This window comes from Bos mutus, chromosome 22 (genome assembly GCF_027580195.1).
Source record: "Bos mutus isolate GX-2022 chromosome 22, NWIPB_WYAK_1.1, whole genome shotgun sequence".
Classification (NCBI taxonomy): Eukaryota; Metazoa; Chordata; class Mammalia; order Artiodactyla; family Bovidae; genus Bos; species Bos mutus.
In genome coordinates, this window is record NC_091638.1 from 37,088,965 (window position 1) to 37,106,923 (window position 17,959).

Below are 17,959 nucleotides of genomic sequence, written 5' to 3' on the forward strand. Positions count from 1 at the left end.
TCAGTATTAGCTCAGCTCCTTAACAGATGTTTGACATCAACCCCCCTGTGCCTCCATTTTCTTTTCTATAAAAATGGGGTAACAGCAATACCTATTTCATAGTATGCTATGAGGATTAAGTAAGTTAATACATACATAATACCTAGAAGAGTGCCTGGCAACTATTAAGTGCTATTAAGTGTAAATATTTGCTTTTATTACTACAAACCTTTTTCAAGTTGGATCTCCTATGTCCACAGCTGTATATTAGTTGCTTTCCATACACTGTCTCATGTTAAACGCAAAGAAACTTTGGCAGGTAGGTTCTCATTTTTCAGCTATGGAATTAGAGTTCAGTGACTCATCTGAGGTCACAATTAATTTGTAGAATGGCCACCCCACGCCACCAGACCATTTGCCTGCTAAGCTATGTCCCCTTAAGATCTGCTCTGTCCAATAGGGCAGCCACTAGCCACATATGATTAGCGAGCATTTGAAATGTCATTCTGAACTGAAATGTGCTAAAATGAAAATATATACCATGTGTTAAAGACCTAGCATGAAAAAAAGTGTGGGAAGAAAACCTTAGTTATAATGTTATGTTGATTATATGGAAAAATAATAATGTCTTAGATATTTTGAGCTAAGTAAAAGATATTAAAGTTAATTTCAGTGTTCTTTTTACTTGTTTTAATATGGCTGCTAGAATTTCTTAAATTACATGTGTGGCACAAGTATGTTATTAGATAGTGGCGCTGTACACCAGGCTGCCTCTCTCATTGATTTTTTTAAATTTTTAATTGAAGGATATTTGCTTTACAGTATTTCATTGGTTTCTACCAAACATCAACATGAATCAGCCATAGGTTTGCCCATGTCCCCTCCCACTTGTCTCACTGATTTTTATGTACATAGATTCCAAAAAATGTTCAAGATTGCTATAAAGACAACTGTAAAATAATTTTGGGGAGTGATGTGGTCACTTCTGCCTCTGCCCACATTTCTCGGGTACAGGGTTGTCCAGGAGTCTTTGGATGCCAAACCTTTTAAGCCTCAGCCAAACAGCCCAGAGGGAGGGATGTGGCCCCAGTTACTCAGAGGATAATTATAAGGAAGAAGGCATAAGGGAAAAGTAGAGAAAGCCTAACTGCACTCTTTTAAATAATTGTTCGCCAGGCTTTTGCTGGGACTGGCCGCCGACTGGGGCTTCACCAGTCTCTTATCTGTCCCTTTCTCCGTGCACTCCCCGACCGCCTGACTCTGCTTCTAACCTGAGTCCTCCCTGCAGATAAATCACAGTGGCCACCACCAGCTCCGCTTCAGAGATCTGAGCAAGCGACGGGGCGTCACTCTCCTGCTGCCCCCCTTCCTTTGTGCGTTGCTCAGTGACCTCAGCTTCTTGTCAGGGCCTCACACCCCAACAATGGCAGAGGGTTGAAATGGGCTTCTCCACTCCCTTGTCCTGCTGGGGAGTTTTATTTTGTTTTACTTTAAAGCATCAGGGCCTTCTTCCTGCTCCAGGCTGAAGAATCTGAAACCATTAGCAACCCAAAAGTAATAAAGCTTAGGGCTCCTTGTAATGTGTCCATTTTTGCTTTAGTCTCATCTTCTGCTAGAGTGAGTTTATAGTAATTTAGTTTATAGTAATCTAGCTTTTTTTCCCCCTTCTCCCATTTAATTAAAATTGGGTTTTCAAATCCATGAGGAACCGTAAAGCATTATATTTTACCAGACTCACAACATCTCTAGGCCTTGTTAATGGAGATGCACTATACAAATCCAATAATTCATTTCAACCCTGTCTACAACCAGTAGACAGCCCATTTCCACGCCTCATTTTTCCAAGTAGACTAATTGAGTGCTTTGAGGCTGGCCGTTGGACTTTCCCTGACAGCCTGGAGCCAGCCACTCATTGGCCAGTTTTATTCAAGCCAGTTGTAAATGAAGACACAGCCTAAAATCACGAAGAGGTTAAAGCCCCTACCATTTCCATTACTCACAGAGATAATTAAATTGCAGCATTTCAAACCAGCAAGTGGAAAACAATGATAGTACGGTATATTTAAAAGGACAGCGGGTCCTGCAATACCTCAAGCACCGAGCTCTCCCTCACTGTTCCCCTTATTAAATACAGCACTGCAAGTTTGGATTTTGTGTTCCCAAAGAAATGGAGGTCCCTGTGACTGATGGATCCTGGGGAAGTTGGAGTCACTTTGGAACCTGCTCAAGAACATGTGGAGGGGGCATCAAAACAGCCATTCGCGAGTGCAACAGACCAGAGTAAGTCTCGGAGCTCATCGCTCTTACTACTGGGGCAGCAGGGGTGGAAAATTCCTAGAGGAAGTCATTTAAATTGAGGCAAGTGAAGAGCTCTTTCCAGATTATAAAATGAGTGGACTTCTAGGACTGCCCAGACCAATGGTATCTACGCTCTATCCCTCTGTATTATTTTTCTCCTGTGACCCTTTATTTTAAAAGCTTTATCTGTTAAATGGTAGATGCTTTGTGTTGCTTTGACATTCAGGAATGTCTCACTACCCCCCCCCCCACCCCCCACCATGGGCTGGGGTAGTCTGCTAATAAACAAGTAGATGTTCATTAGGAAACAAAGAAATTGGACATTTCCACCCAGATTGTAGATAAATGTTAATTTTCTACTTAGCAACTGAAATGCTAAAAGGGCACGCAGACCCCCAAGGTGGCGTTAGTGAACCCCAAGGGACCTGGAAGCCTAAGTCAGGATTTACTTTTGAATCAAACTATTTTTACCCTGACTCCTGAGGTCCCATCCTACAATGGCTTTTCATGGTGATTCTCAGCGAATGACCATAGTGGTCTCTACCAGCCAAACCTTGTTGAAACTTAACATGTTCAAATAAAGTCCACAGGCTTTTCCCCCAGCATCTCATTATGATAGATGTGTGTTTGGGGAGAGGCTATTTATAAGCGGATTTTAAAAGTTGCTATCTTCATTATAAGGAGTGATATCAAATTTTGTCTGGTTCTAAGATGTATAAAGTTTAAAGGAACAGAAAATAATACATGCTTTTATTACCATCAAAGCTATATAGCCCAAGAGGTCTTCCCAGATTAGTTTTTAGATATGCAGACTCACAACCATCTTTAAGAACCAGCTGCTTTGGGATTATGCAAAATGGTTTGCCTCAGCAGTACTCTTTAATTTTTAACAGCCTATATAGGGATAACAGACTGGATAGGAGAGAAAAGCAAGCAGATTGAGGAGCAAAGTGGGCTAGTGCAGTAGACTAGGTTTTACTGCAGAATCTACCCCTGAAGTCCTGAAATAGTAATAGCTACTCAGGCCAGCTGATTCTCCCTGAGTAGGAAAAGGGCCTCCTGTTGACAAAGGTGCCATTTTTTAATAATGAAAATCTGAATTGTGTACACAAAAAAGAATATAGCTTTAGCCTGTCATTATAAGCCCTATTCACGTAAACACTCTGTATAGTCCAAATCACAGATGGCAATCAATTTATTTTAATTTATCTTTGTTCATAGTCCAAGATTATTTCATATCCACATAATATAAATGTTTAAGGACAAGTCTATAAGTTATAGACTCTGATCTGTAAAACTAACCCTGTAGCTATGTATATAAACTAATATACATTAGATTTTCCCATAAAGTCTATGTTTAGTATTAGTTTTTAAAATAATAATGGAGAGAATGGATATATATATATATATGTATGGCTGAGTCCCTCTGCTCTTCACCTGAAACTATCACGATATTGTTAATCAGTGATACCTCAATACAAAATAAAAAGTTTTAAAAAATACAATGTAAATATAGTAGGTGTTTTCAAAAAATTCAGATACAAAAGTGTATGATATAAAAACTGTCATTCCTACTCCCCACAAGAAATAACCACTAAAAAATAATTTGAAAGATTATCGATCTAATATGTATTACATGAAATAAGTATCATATAACATAAAATATGGGTCATCCTATATATATTGTTCTACAACTTGCTTGTTAAAATCGATTGATTACGTAATTGTAGCTGCTTATATTGTTGAAGTTTTAAAACAGAACATTTTAAGCTAGCAGCAAATATGATGAATTTTTTTAAAATTTAAAACATTTGGCTACATTGAACCAAATTGTTTCTATCATGTTGTTGTTGCTCTTGTTATTTAGACACTGAGTCATTTGTGACTCCTTTGTGACCCCATGGACTGTAGCCCACCAGGCTCCTCTGTCCATGAGGATTTTCCAGGGAAGAATACTGCAGTGGGTTGCCGTTACCTTCTCCAGGGGATCTTCCTGACCCAGGAATTGAACCTGCACCTCCTGCTTTGGCAGGCGGATCCTTTACCACTGAGCCACCAGAGAAGCCCTGTTATTATCATAATAAGCTATTATTATCATGGGAGTGTGGATATTGCAAATAGTAGGTACTTTTAACATTTTGACTCAAGAATATTCCATTCAAAAGAAGTGGGTTTTTTGTTTTTGTGTGTATGTGTTTTGTTTTTATAGTGTTAGAGCAATTCAAAAAGTAGTATGGGAAGAGATAAATCACACTGTAGCTGGAATGGGCCAGGCAAAGAAAAGCACCCAGTGTTAAAGATCTCAGCAGGAAAAGATCTTGAGCTTCAAAGCGAAGCAGAGATCCTCGCCTTCAGAAGTTAGGAACTGATCATTAAAGACTTCAATTAGATGTTCTTGTCCTGGATGTTTGCTATGGGAAGTTTTAAAATAATACAACCCACCTAGTTGAGTGTCAGCACTGACATCATTTCATTAAACTCCTCCAAGTTATGTGTACTTTGGGATGTCCCTGTGAACTACTAAGGAAGGAGTCTGCCTCTCGTAACTGAGATTACGATGGCGCTGGGGAAGTCAGCTAGACAAGAAAGAGGGACACTGAAAAGAGAAAAATAGGTCCAAAGCAGTTTAAAAGCTTGTTCAGAGAAATTAGCAGAGCAGATGGTTTGTTATGTAGAATGTGCCAGTGATTGCTGTCCTGATTCTCAAGAAGTTTGAAAGAACGGAACTCTTGGCCCCCACGTTGGCTGGCAAAATGCTCTTCTCAGTTTCAGAAGCCCTTAGAATATAATGAGGAGCTCCATTTTTAGAATCTGTGGTAGGCCTCTATCAAGAACACTGGATTGTTCTTTTATTTTCACTATATTCTTGGGATTCAATAATATATTTAGTATCTGGATACTTTAAGCTATGTATTTTTTTTCTTTAAATATATATAAGCTAAAAAAGGGAAGCAGCCTTGCCATGTGCATGGGATTATGATATACTAGAAGAGCAAACTTTAGAAAGCATATCCTTTCTAATTTCATATCCCCAAAATGTTTTTGGTCCCAATTGGTACACCATCTTGACAATGGAGCCCTAATATTTTGTCTTTACATGCTTTACTTTTTTAGTCCCATTTTTGATTGATGTCCTACATATAAGATAAGTGTATGTTTTGGTCTATAAGGTCCCCATTTACATTTGTTATCCTGAGAGAAGTTATTGATAGCTCTCCTTTCAATTCTCAAAATGTCCTGAATTAAACAATTACATGGTCACCTGATCTATAAGAAACATGTCATAGGATGAAATTTAAAATCAGAACCACCAAAAACAGAACTTGGGGTCCCAAAACAAGACAAAGCTTTAGATATAGATGATGCATTACCAGGCCATTGGGCCATATACTTATTTTGTGCTCTAAATTTGGCTCTGAGGTTCCTGGTGACTAGAACAAACTGGAATACAGAATTGTTATGGTCTATCAAACTAAAAAATCATGCAGATTTTTTTTTTTTTTAAGAAAGGCAAAGTATTTCCTTCTTCTTATGCTTCTGTTTTGCTTTTAAGTTGATAGGTCAAATTAAAGAATAAGCTCATAGATTTGAGAAAAAGACAAGATTGTAAACTACATATTTCCCATTTAGGCTTTGACTCTAGCAACTGCTTATGAAATCTTCCATAAATAGAATAATAAACATATGTATATTTCACCTAAGAAAATCAGTCCCTCATTTGGCTGTGAAGTTTTTTTGAGGTATTTACAGATGGTCCCCAACCTATGTTGGTTAGACTTAAGATTTCTTTACAATGGTGCAAAAGCAATACATTAGGATTCCCAGGTGGCTCAGTGGTAAAGAATCCACCTGCTAATGCAGGAAACAGGAGACGAGAGTTCGATCCCTGAGTTGGGAAGATCCCCTGGAGAAGGAAGTGGCAACCCACTCCAATGTTCTTGCCTGGAAAATCCCATGACAGAGGAGCCTGGTGGGTCACAAAGAGTCAGACATGACTTAACAACTGAGCGGGAGCACATGCAGAAGAGAAAAAGTGCTTCAGATTTTGAATTTTGGTCTTTTGTCAGGCTACTGATTTGCAATATGATGCTCATATAATGCTGGGCAGCAACATCCACTGTACTTCCCAGTCATCCATGCGATCATAAGGGTAAATAACTAATATGCTTCTAACCATTCTATACCTAGATAAACATTCTACTGTTTACTTTCAGTATAGCATTCAATACATTATGAGATAGTCAATACTTTATTATAAAGTAAGCTTAAGTGTATTAAATGCATTTTCAACTTTTAAGATATTTTCAAATTACAATGAGTTTAATCAGGACATAACCCCATACTAAGTCCAGAGAGATCTATCTTTTGAAATACTGAGAATTGACTACTGTGGGAAAGCCATTAACTAATGAATGTATAGAGATCCAATCCCATAGACTATTCCATTTGACAAAGTTGTTGATGATCGCTAGTATGGCTCCTTGGTCCATCCCATCTAACCCTTGAATAGCCTTTCAGCATTCCTCATAATTGGTCATTAGAGCCCTTCTTAAAACCCTCCAGATATAGAAAACACATTTACCTTCTCAGGCTGCCTGTTGTATCATTAGAAATTTCTTCCTAGTGCTAACCCTAATTTGTTGTAAGTAAACATAAATGTTGAGATTTTTGTTCAAACCCATTTGCAGACCAAAGTTTAACTTTCCTTATAGGTAGAATACGCCTACAATGATCTTTGCGAAATTCTCCCAAAGCTTTGGCCATGCAGCGTTGTGAATTTTCTTTGTATATGTGATTCAACTTGCCTGTGCTGAATACAGTTACTTTCATAGTAATTAATCAGCAATTTCCTTAAGTTCTTTCTATCCCTATTTGAGAAACAATATTTTAAAAGGATTTTAGTAGTTGGAAAATGTGACTAATGCTATTTTTAAAGTTACATTTTGTATAATTTTCAGTATTTGCCTATGGGGGAATAAAACTCCCACTCAGCTAAATTATTAAATTAAAACACAGATTTTTCCATGAAATTCAGTTGTCTGAAGCCCTCCCCATTACAGAGTCCATGCAGATTCAGTAGAGATCCTATTGTCTAGGATATTTTTTTAAAAGCTATATATTTTAAAGGGCAAATTTACGCTCATTCATAAAATACCATTTGCCTTCACACAAAAAGCAAATAAAGTCATAGAATGAGTTTTGAAATGGGAAGAGACCTGTCTCAAGAGAGGCACTGTGGGAAAGAGGCCAGGTCATGGGCTTTGGGTCAGGAAGGCCTACCCTGGTCTCTCAGTCAGTGTGTCTCACTTAACTGGCATGGGAACTTGCCAGGTTAGTTAACATTTCTAAACCCAGTTCAAGCAAAAGTTCAGAAACAAGGATTGTCACTACCTGCTGCACAGGATGGCTGTGCACAGTCAGCGACATATCTTGGCAAGTGACATGGTGCCTTGTATGCTAGACCAGCTCAGTTCAGTTCAGTTCAGTCGCTCAGTCGTGTCCGACTCTTTGCGACCCCGTGAATCGCAGCACGCCAGGCCTCCCTGTCCATCACCAACTCCCGGAGTTCACTCAGACTCACGTCCATCGAGTCAGTGATGCCATCCAGCCATCCAGCTCAGAGGTCAGCAAACGTTTTCTATAAAAGGCCAGATAGTGAATATCTTAGATTTGGGGAGCATCGGCTGTCTGTCCCTCCTAAACAGCTTTGCTGATTTAGTGAGAAACATACGTTGATACTATGTAACGTGTGGGTGTAGCTATATCCCAACAGAACTTTTATTTACAGATGTGGAAATTTGAATTTCATATTATTTTTATGTGATCCAAAATATTCTTTTTATTTATTTCTAAATTATTTTAGCGTGTTAAAAACTATTCTTAGCTCACTAACCATATAAAAACAGACAGTAGGCTGGATTTGGCCCATGGACTATAGTTATAGACACTTGGAATAACTTAACATTTACTATGTGGGTGGCCATGTTCAAGTGCTTCAAATCTGTTAACCGAAAAACCCTCACTCAGCCCCATGAAGTAGATATTAGCATCATCTCCCTTTTATGGGTAGGGAAACTAAGAGAGATTCAGTGATTTGCCTAAGATTGCACCATTGTTAAGAAACAGGGCTGGAGTTCAAACCTGTTTCCAGGGTCCGTATATAACCTTCAGCAATATTGCCTCACACATGGAGTGTTTTATATGTGTTCTTTACTTTTTTAAATGTCAGTTATAAAAAGAAATTTAAAAATGCTCTTTTGGTAATGGTCAGAGCAAGCAAAGGTGGACAGTGTTCCTATGTGAAACAGGAAGCCACCTGCAAATGTTAACTGTTTGCTGCTCTTGTTCAATTTCAAGAGTCAGAAAACACTTTTTATATAAGAGAATTGGAAGAAAAATATCCACTGTAAAAGAAATTATTTTCAAAAGAGAAGAAATATGAGTTACTTTCAGGCAACAGGTAAATGACCTGATGGATCCCCTGTAGTTAGTTGAAACATTAAAAAAAATTCCATGAAGTTTGTTTTAATTTGAGAAAAAAATTGAAGAGGATCTTCCTTATAAACAGAAAAACAGATTTTACAGCTATATGAGCCTGCTCTGTTATTCACGTGTCATCAGTGGTATTTTATGCATGAGACTGGGTTGCTTCGGTTCTGAGAGAAGAACTTGGTATCCAGGAAACCAAGACTGCATCTCTACATGGTACCAAAAAAGAAAACGACAGGACTCTGGGCTGTAGCTCCTGGGTAATGAAACAGAAAGAGCACAGAGGGAGAATCTGGGAAGCTTGAATTTCAGTCTGGTCTCTGCTCTTTTGTTAGCTGTGTTACCTTGGACAAAGAAAGTCCTTAACTTCTCTGAACCTTCCATCCCTTGCTATAAAAGTACCTCAGCCGGCTTTCCATTGCACAAGATATGCGTGAGTATGGGCTAGTCAAGCACACTGCTGCTGCTGCTGCTAAGTCGCTTCAGTCATGTCCGACTCTGTGCGACCCCATAGATGGCAGCCCACCAGGCTCCCCTGTCCCTGGGATTCTCCAGGCAGGAACACTGAAGTGGGTTGCCATTTCCTTCTCCAATGCATGAAAGTGAAAAGTGAAAATGAAGTCGCTCAGTCGTGTCCGACTCTAGCTGCCCCATGGACTGCAGCCCACCAGGCTCCTCTGTCCATGGGATTTTCTGGGCAAAAGTACTGGAGTGGGGTGCCATTGCCTTCTCTGAGTCAAGCACACAGGCAGATGTAAATCACATGGGCTTAATGGGGAAACAGTCATACATAGATGTTGCTGGATTATGTGCTGTTTTGCATCCCTAGATAAAGCCTTCGTGAAAAATAACCTCCCTCTACACGGTGGAGAGAACATGTTTATGAGAGTATCATAGACAGGCAGCCCTTTCTGAGACTCAGGCACTCAGCAACACCAATGAGACCTGACTCACCCATACATCATAGCTCGGATGCAGTACTCAAAACAAACAAACTGCTGGATCAGATTGGGTTGGGTTGTGCTGAAATATGATGTCATAGTCGCTAACATTTTTAGGCATCTGCTGTGTGCACTCATTTTAGAGAAGAGGAAAGCTGAATCTGTGGGAGGCTAGAACATTGTCTCTAGTCACAGAGTGAGGCTAGGGCCAAGACAGGAAACCAGATCCAACTCTGGAGCCTTACCAGCTCTGCTGCTAAGTCACTTCAGTTGTGTCCGACTCTGTGCGACCCCATAGACGGCAGCCCAGCTCTGCTAGACTGCCCTTGATTCTGTATTTTATGGTCATGGATATAGTTCCCATTTCCCAAGTCCTGGTTTAACAAAACAAAACAAAGGCAGGGGGCGGGGGGGAAACAACACTTCTTGTTGTCTGAATTACTCTGAAAGACTCACTCTAAAAACAAAAGGTAGAAATCTTTCAGTTTGAGAGGTGGCTTAGAGTAGCTACAGTATCCAGGCTGCTCTAGCTGTGGGTGGGTGAGTCTGATTTCCTCTGATTCTGTGATCTTCCCGTTTCCGTGATGCACTTGGCAAGCTGTTGACCGTTGGGAGATGGGTTATATAATTTACTCTCTGGGTCACATCTGGAAAATCCATGAGCGGGGTTGCATGCTGAGATTAAATTGTTGTGTGGTGCTTTGTAAGGCATCCTCCACACTCTTGTCACACACAAGTTAATGAAACCAGTACACTCTCTCCTGCTTCTCCTATTAAGTTTAGTCAAAATATGAGCACATCCTATTCCATCTTATTTGTAAAACAAAACAAAAAACAATAGTCATGCAGGGAGAGAGAGAGAGAGAGAAGAGGGAAAGAAATAAATGGAAATGGAATGGGGCAAGTTTTAGGATGGTCACCCACGAGAATACCATGGTACAGAGGTAGACAGGAGCATTCCACGTATTCATTTGTACCTTTTCTCCTTCTGTGTCTTTAAAGGAATGTGGATGTTCAGGGCATGGAGGACAGAAAATGACCTGATAGACCCCCGGTTTTATATTTCAGACTTTAAGTTAAATGCTCTCTCATTTTATCCTCAAAACTGCCTTACCTTATCAGAATGGTACTTTCCCATTCTACACATGGAAGGGTTGAGGCTTGCAGACATTCAGTGACTTGCCCAGGGTTAAACACTTAATGATGTTGAAGGCAGAGTACAAACCCAGATCCCCAGAGCGCTTGTCCTGGCCACTGTCACTGACTACTTCACATTTGCCTCCCTCCAAGACAGGAAGCCACATTATAACATAAAATATTATAATACATTAGAGAAATACAGTATAATACAGCCTGTGTGTTCTTTACCTTTCATCAGGCCCAGAAATGGTGGCAAGTATTGTGTAGGGCGCAGAATGAAATTTAAGTCCTGCAACACAGAGCCGTGTCCCAAGCAGAAGCGAGACTTCCGAGATGAACAGTGTGCTCACTTTGACGGAAAGCATTTCAACATCAACGGTCTGCATCCGAACGTGCGCTGGGTCCCAAAATACAGTGGAAGTAAGTTCATCTGGGGAGGTGCCCACGGCTGCAGGCTGGCACAGGGTCCAGGCACGAAAGTCACATCGCATGGTGTTTCTCCTGTCTAGTTTTGATGAAGGACCGCTGCAAGCTGTTCTGCAGGGTGGCAGGGAGCACAGCCTACTATCAGCTCCGTGACAGAGTGATAGATGGAACGCCGTGTGGCCAGGACACCAATGACATCTGTGTCCAAGGCCTGTGCCGGGTGAGTCCCAGATGGCGCTCTCTTCACTGTGTTGTCCTGCTGCCAAACTGTCACGTGTAGCTTCCTCAACACAATAGCAGCTGCTTGTGTCTGTGCGTTGTCTCCAGGGCAGTGGTTCTCAAAGTGGGGTCCTCAGACCAGCTTGAGCACCATCTGATTCTCTTTCTTTTCTTTGTTTTATTTTATTTGATTTTTTAAAATTGCAGTGTAATTGATTTACAATGTTGTACTAGTTTCAGGTGTACAGCACAGTGGTTCAATTACATTTATCTGTATGTATACATATATATATATATATCCTTTCTGTTCTCTTATTAGTTGTTACAAAACATTGAGTATAGTTCCCTGTGCTTGGGCTATATAGTAGGTCCTTATTGATTATGTATTTTATGTACAGTACTGTATATCTGTTAATCCCAAACTCCTAATTTATCCCTCCCAGCACTACGTGATTCTGATGCATGCCAAAGTTTGAGAACCACTGCCCTACATTTTTCTGACACTCTCTGTGGGGGCCTGCAAGAAACTTCCCTGTGAGGAGATTATAATCGACACTATACACAACTTCTTTACCTTAACCATTGTGCATAAGGTTAAACCCAAAAGCTTCCTGACAGCAAGTTTTAGAAATTGAATAACACATCTGGCTGATAGTAAAGCATCAAAGCACTGATTTCTTGAGGTTTGGCACTGTTTTCCTGTTCTCATCAGTCAGAAATCATTTCTTACACAGCCAGTCTCTGGGATGATGCATTTGTTCCTTACAAGCAGTCCAGGGCACACTGGAGCTCCTCATTGGTAGGACTTGATGGAAGAGTCTCTGAGCTTCACCCAACTCCTGACCACAGCTACAGTGAGGACTTCCTTGTCACTCCATGCTAGAGCAAAACATGGAGTTTCTCCTCAGAGACTGGTTCATTCGAAGGAGCAAAATAGATGAGAATGTGAACTCTGACCTCCTGGTCTTCTGGTGGTTGCCACTGATGTTTGCAGACTCTTGTGTACTCTGCTGCATTGTGTTAAGATAGGAAGACACTGAAGAGGCCACTTGGAACCCGAGGCCTCAACCTGGCAGCCTGCAGTCATGCTTTAGTCCTCCATTCATAGCCAGTGTTTAAACATAGGGGATTTCACATAAAATCAGATTTTCAATATCTTGGAAAATTGAGAAATGTCAACACTAGCCTTGTTTCTGCATGGCAGCAGTAGCCTGGATTAGACAAGGACTGCTACCTTAAGATGGGGTGTGAGCTGTTCAATGCGATAGCTCTCAGCCACTCCTTAATTTTTTTTTTTTTTTCATTCCTGAGCTGTTTTTCCACATTTACTTTACTTACTTGTAGGCCAGTGCTTCTCAAACTTTGATCTCTAGATGAAGCACCTAAGGGTCTTATTTACATGCCAGGAAATATACTCTGACTCAGTGAATCTGGGTGGGGCCTAAGATTCTGCATGCCCAACATCATTTGGGATGCTCATGGCTGCTGGTCCAAGGACCACATTTTCCCATAACAGGGATAAAGACTATTTGAGTTCACCACGCTTAAAAGTTTACAGAGACTTTAAGTTCTTGTCGTTTGGAATGCCCCTCTTTCAAAGAAACACATTATCTAAGAATTTTAACCTCTCTAATACTTACCATGTATTTCAACTGTTTTCTTTTTAAAAGCAAGCTGGATGCGATCATGTTTTAAACTCAAAAGCCCGGAGAGATAAATGTGGGGTTTGTGGTGGCGATAATTCTTCATGCAAAACAGTGGCAGGAACATTTAACACAGTACATTATGGTAAGAATTTGTTCCTAAGAACTGTGAGAAGAAAAATAGTCAAACTGTTAACATTATTAACCACATGTAATATGTAAAAGTATTTGTGTGAAACATAAAATCAGTCTTGTTAAGGTATATTACCCATCTGGCTATAAGACACCTAACAGTGAGAATTCTGATATATTCCTTTGTCGCCACCCTTTACACCATGCTTAGAGAAAATGAACCAGTCTGTGGAATGCTCAGTTTCTGCTCAATTCTTTTCAGGTTACAACGTTGTGGTCCTAATTCCAGCTGGTGCTACCAATATTGATGTGCGGCAGCACAGTTTCTCAGGGAAATCAGAGGATGATAACTACTTAGGTGAGATGGGTGCCCCTGCCTTTTGTAGGAATTCTGGTTCCATTTCCCTATACCATGTGGAGAGCTTTCAGATTTCATATATTTTCATAAAAGATGTTGATTTTGAAACTCATTATTTTATATTCCTTCATACATCATACCCTCAGTATATTGATTTAAGAGTCGTGTAGTTACACTAGTCAATATCAAGGAATTGACTCTGGATCTTAGAAAATAGAAATGCCCCAAATCAAATTTTGAAAACACTAGCCTTGTAAGTTTAGCATAAAATCATTGCTGTCTTTGAGTCATTAAAAAAAAAAAAATCTGTCCTTTGAGTAACTGACATGCCAGTGTTTTCATAAAGGTGTTACTTAACTTAATGAATAGCAGACCACAGGTGGACTTATTCAATATTTCATTATGCCTGATCATTCCAAAAGGTTCTATACTGGCAATATTTTTCTTAGGTCATTACTAACATGGCCCATCTTGCTATTCTGTAGATTCTCCATCCTTCTCTCACCATGGCCAGGATCATGATTAATTCAAATTTATTCCTGTTTTCTAACCACAACTCACCAGGAACTTTGTGTTCTTTTTTTTTTTTTAAGTTGGTGGCTCATCCCAGTTCCACTTCAATTTATTATTTTGTAAACTTTCATAAGTGATTAGGAAATTCGCCCAATCATTTTTAATTTAAAAAAAGAACATGGGGAGTGGGATAATGACAGAAAAGGATTGAGCTAGTCACTTAGCACAACCAGACTCTTCTTAGCTGTGAAAAACAGCAGGAGTTGCACTTAGATCTAGAAGAAATCAGGGCAGTCTTGCTGGGCTGCCAATTTTTAAAAGAAATGAATGGACTTTCTTATAATGCCTAGGCAGGGACTCTACTTATCCATCTTGAATACAGCCTCTATAGAGGCTCTACAACAAATTCCTCTGTTGTAGCATTTTCTGCAATGTCTCATTGTTCATTCAGTCAGCCACTTATTTAATATGTGCCAGGTCCTGTTCTAGGCATGATAAACAAACTGAACAAAAACATTAACAAATAAAAATCTCTGTCTTCTTAGAACTTACTTTTTAGTGGGAAGAGATAGATGATAAAACAATAACTTAATAGATAAGCAAACTATATTCTGTTAGAAGGTCATAAGTAAAATTAGAAAATAGAGGAAATTGGGATACTGAGGGTGGAGCAGGAACAGTAGAATTGAAAATACTTGAATTGTAGCAAGTGATAACGGATATCTGGGGAAGAGCATTCTAGGCAGAGGGAATAACCAGTATGAAACCCTTAAAAGCGTAATGCGTCTCATTTGTTTCAAGGATAGAGGGATGCCAGTGTGGCTGGAGCTGTGTAAGCACAGAGGAGAGTCCCAGATGAGTTTAAACACGTATCAGGACTAAATCAGAGAGGACCATATATAACTGTTGAAAGAACTTGTATTGTAAGAGACAAGGGTAGCTACTGGATATTTTGAACCAAGGACTAGCATGATGCAGTCATATTTACATTTTCAAAAGAGTACCCTACTTGTTACACTGAGAATGGCGGGATGGTCGGGGGGAAGGCTAAACAGGGTAGAAACAGAAAGACTGGTTAGGAAGTTACTGAAATAATCAAAGAGTTGCTAGCGGTTTGGCCCCAAATGGGAATAGTATAATTGGCATATAAAATAGTCAAATTAGTCAAAATCTGGATATCTTTTGAGGGTGGAGCCATCATGACTAGTGGGTGGATTGAATATGGTATGTGAGACAAAGAGAAGGCTCAAGGGTGACTCCACAGTTTTGACCTGAGTAGCTGGAAGAATGGAGCCACTATCAATTCAGATGAGACTTGTTTCTTATATATTTATGTGACCACTAGTGTTTTAGGATCAGAAGCTGCGATTTTGTATCTTTAGCTCAAGATATAAAGCCTTTACATAATATGAACTGAGTACATGATGGCTGAGTTATTGAATAACCATCGTTCACTCTATCTTTACTGAGTATCTTTAATGGGGATGGAATTATGATGGAAATATATAAACTCTTCCTTCTTTTATTTGTTTATCTTTCTTTCTTTATTTTTGGGTGTGCTGGGTCTTTGTTGCTGTAAGGACTCTTCTTTAGCTGTTGAGAGTGGGGGACTACTAGTTAGGGTGCATAGGCTTCTTATTGCCGTGGCTGCTTCTTGTTGCAGAACACAGGCTCAGCACGAGGACTTCAGTAGGTGTGGCATGTGTGGGCTCAGTAGTTGTGCCTCCTGGGCTGTGGAGCACAGGCTCTATAGTTGTGGCTCACAGGTTTAGTTGCTCTGCAGCATATGGGATCTGCCCGAATCAGGGATCAAACCCATGTCTCCTGCACTGGCAGGGAGATTCTTTACCATTGAGCCAGCAGGGAAACCCTCCTTCTTTTAAGCATGCATGCTAAGTTGCTTTAGTCATGTCCAACTCTGTGCAACCCTATGGACTAGTCAGACAGGTTCCCCTGTCTATGGGATTCTCCAAGCAAGAATACCGGAGTGGGTTGTCATTTCCTTCTCCACTTCTTCTTTTAAGAAAGACTATTAAATCTTTCTTGGAATCAGTTCTCAGTGGTCACATCAGCTTTTCCACACCCTAAATACTCAAAGGAGTGGTGCCTTTTAAAACAGTTAACAAAGTTCTTGGGGATCCTTTTCAAATTATTTTTGGGGAATCCCACATTTTTCCTTCAACCACTGTACCAAATGGGTCAGGCATTTTTCTTCGTGGACTGGGTTATAAATTAGGGCCTATGATTGTTGTGGTCTCACTACTTCCTAATTAAATCCAGCAGCATTGCATGTAGCCTCCGTTATTGGTTAATTTCCTGAGAGCCAAATGCCATGTTGAGCCGTTCCTTTCTTCTCCTCAAAAAGGAGAAGGATTCTCCAGTGTTCTTCTCCTTCTGGGGAAAAATACCCTTTTAAGCAGTGGCCTCAGTTCAATTCATCAGCCAGGTTGGGCACCTAAATTAGGGAGGACCTTCTGATATCCTTTTATGTCTCACTAGAGGTTTCTTAATCTCCTTGTAAAGAATAAAATTAAAGAAGATTTGTCATCTGGGAAGGGCAGTTTGAAGTAGTCATGGCTCTTTAATGGAATATTATGGGAAAGTTACCTGTTGGTCAAAGAACGTCTCTCTGGAAGCAAATGAAAAGTGCAAGCAAAGATGGTACGTCACAGTTCACCGAGTGTGAAGGTTAAGACCTCAGAGCCTTTGAACCTTACAGTGGTTTCTTAACAAGTTAGGAAGAGTATGATGTTGTTATCAAATCTGGCGTGTGTAAATGTTTACTCTCGGTTTAAAGGAAGGCACAGCAAATGCTCTAAGAAGATTTTAAAGGCCCCAGTTGAGTCTTGCTGGAGTCCAGCCCCAGCTGTTTCGTTGCTAAGCAATCATCATTCTTATCCCTCATATTTTTTTTTAAGGTCAGTCAAGGCATACTCTTTTGCATGTGTTGGTGAAGAAGCAGTTTCCAGGAGAGAGGGCCTTTGTAGCCTCCCAGCTCTGATGGGTGAAATGGGGGGGAAACCAACCCAGGAAATTAGCTCCCTAATCGCATTAGTGGGAGGTTGGGCAGTAGACGGTTGTTTTCAGGAAACTATTTGTTTCACAAGGTACCGAAGCAGAAAGCCTCTGTGTCAAAGGTCATCCTTTCAACATAGACCCCTCCCTCCAGTTGGGTTAAAGCCAAGTTGCACCCAGTGCTACCATCTTCGTATTTCTTTAGGAGAAAAAAGGAATCATTTCCATAGTGTTTATTTGTCTCCAGGATACTAACCTTTGATGAATAGTGTCAGCGGGAAGACAGGAATCGATTCAGTTCAAGATAAAGCAGGAACTCCATTTCACTTGATGACTCCTATCTCCTTTCCTACTCACCATTTGCTGGGATAAAGAGCATGCAGTGAAGGGTGAAATGCCCCAAAGTTAGCATAAGCATGCAAGGAAGCCTGGAGATGTTGGAAAAGGTCCCCAGAATTAACCTAGGATAGATGATTGCTCTTTGAATACAGACAGAACTGGATTACCACTTAATTTACAGAACTGGCCTTGTGACATCTCATTTCCCCCTTTTCAGTGAAGCATCAGCTGGGTAGCTAGCCTTCGACTCCACTTGAAAGCGCTGGGTGATTTTGCTGGCAGCACATCCTGCCACTGCCATGCAAGTGCCCACATCAGGAGGCAGCCTTAGGAGGCCTGAGGTGCCACAGAAACAACCTCTTCTCCAACCAGTGACCCATTGAAACTCCTGCATTTTGCATGACTGGTGGGTCTCATGCTGCAGGAGCTGCGGGGAGACGAGGTTGTCAGAGGTTTATACCGATAGG

At 40.4% G+C, this 17,959-nt stretch overlaps 1 protein-coding gene across 2 annotated transcripts in view; it reads left to right on the top strand.

Moving 5' to 3' along the window:
* The window catches only part of ADAMTS9 (ADAM metallopeptidase with thrombospondin type 1 motif 9), a 162,907-nt gene that overhangs the window by 45,019 nt on the left and 99,929 nt on the right, over nt 1–17,959 (top strand). For both annotated transcript variants that reach the window (XM_005903770.3, XM_070359683.1), the window contains exons 12-16: nt 2,114–2,259; nt 11,086–11,267; nt 11,357–11,493; nt 13,163–13,280; nt 13,530–13,625. In XM_005903770.3, the coding sequence (XP_005903832.2) occupies nt 2,114–2,259; nt 11,086–11,267; nt 11,357–11,493; nt 13,163–13,280; nt 13,530–13,625 (679 nt within the window). The remainder of the gene's footprint in view (nt 1–2,113; nt 2,260–11,085; nt 11,268–11,356; nt 11,494–13,162; nt 13,281–13,529; nt 13,626–17,959) is intronic.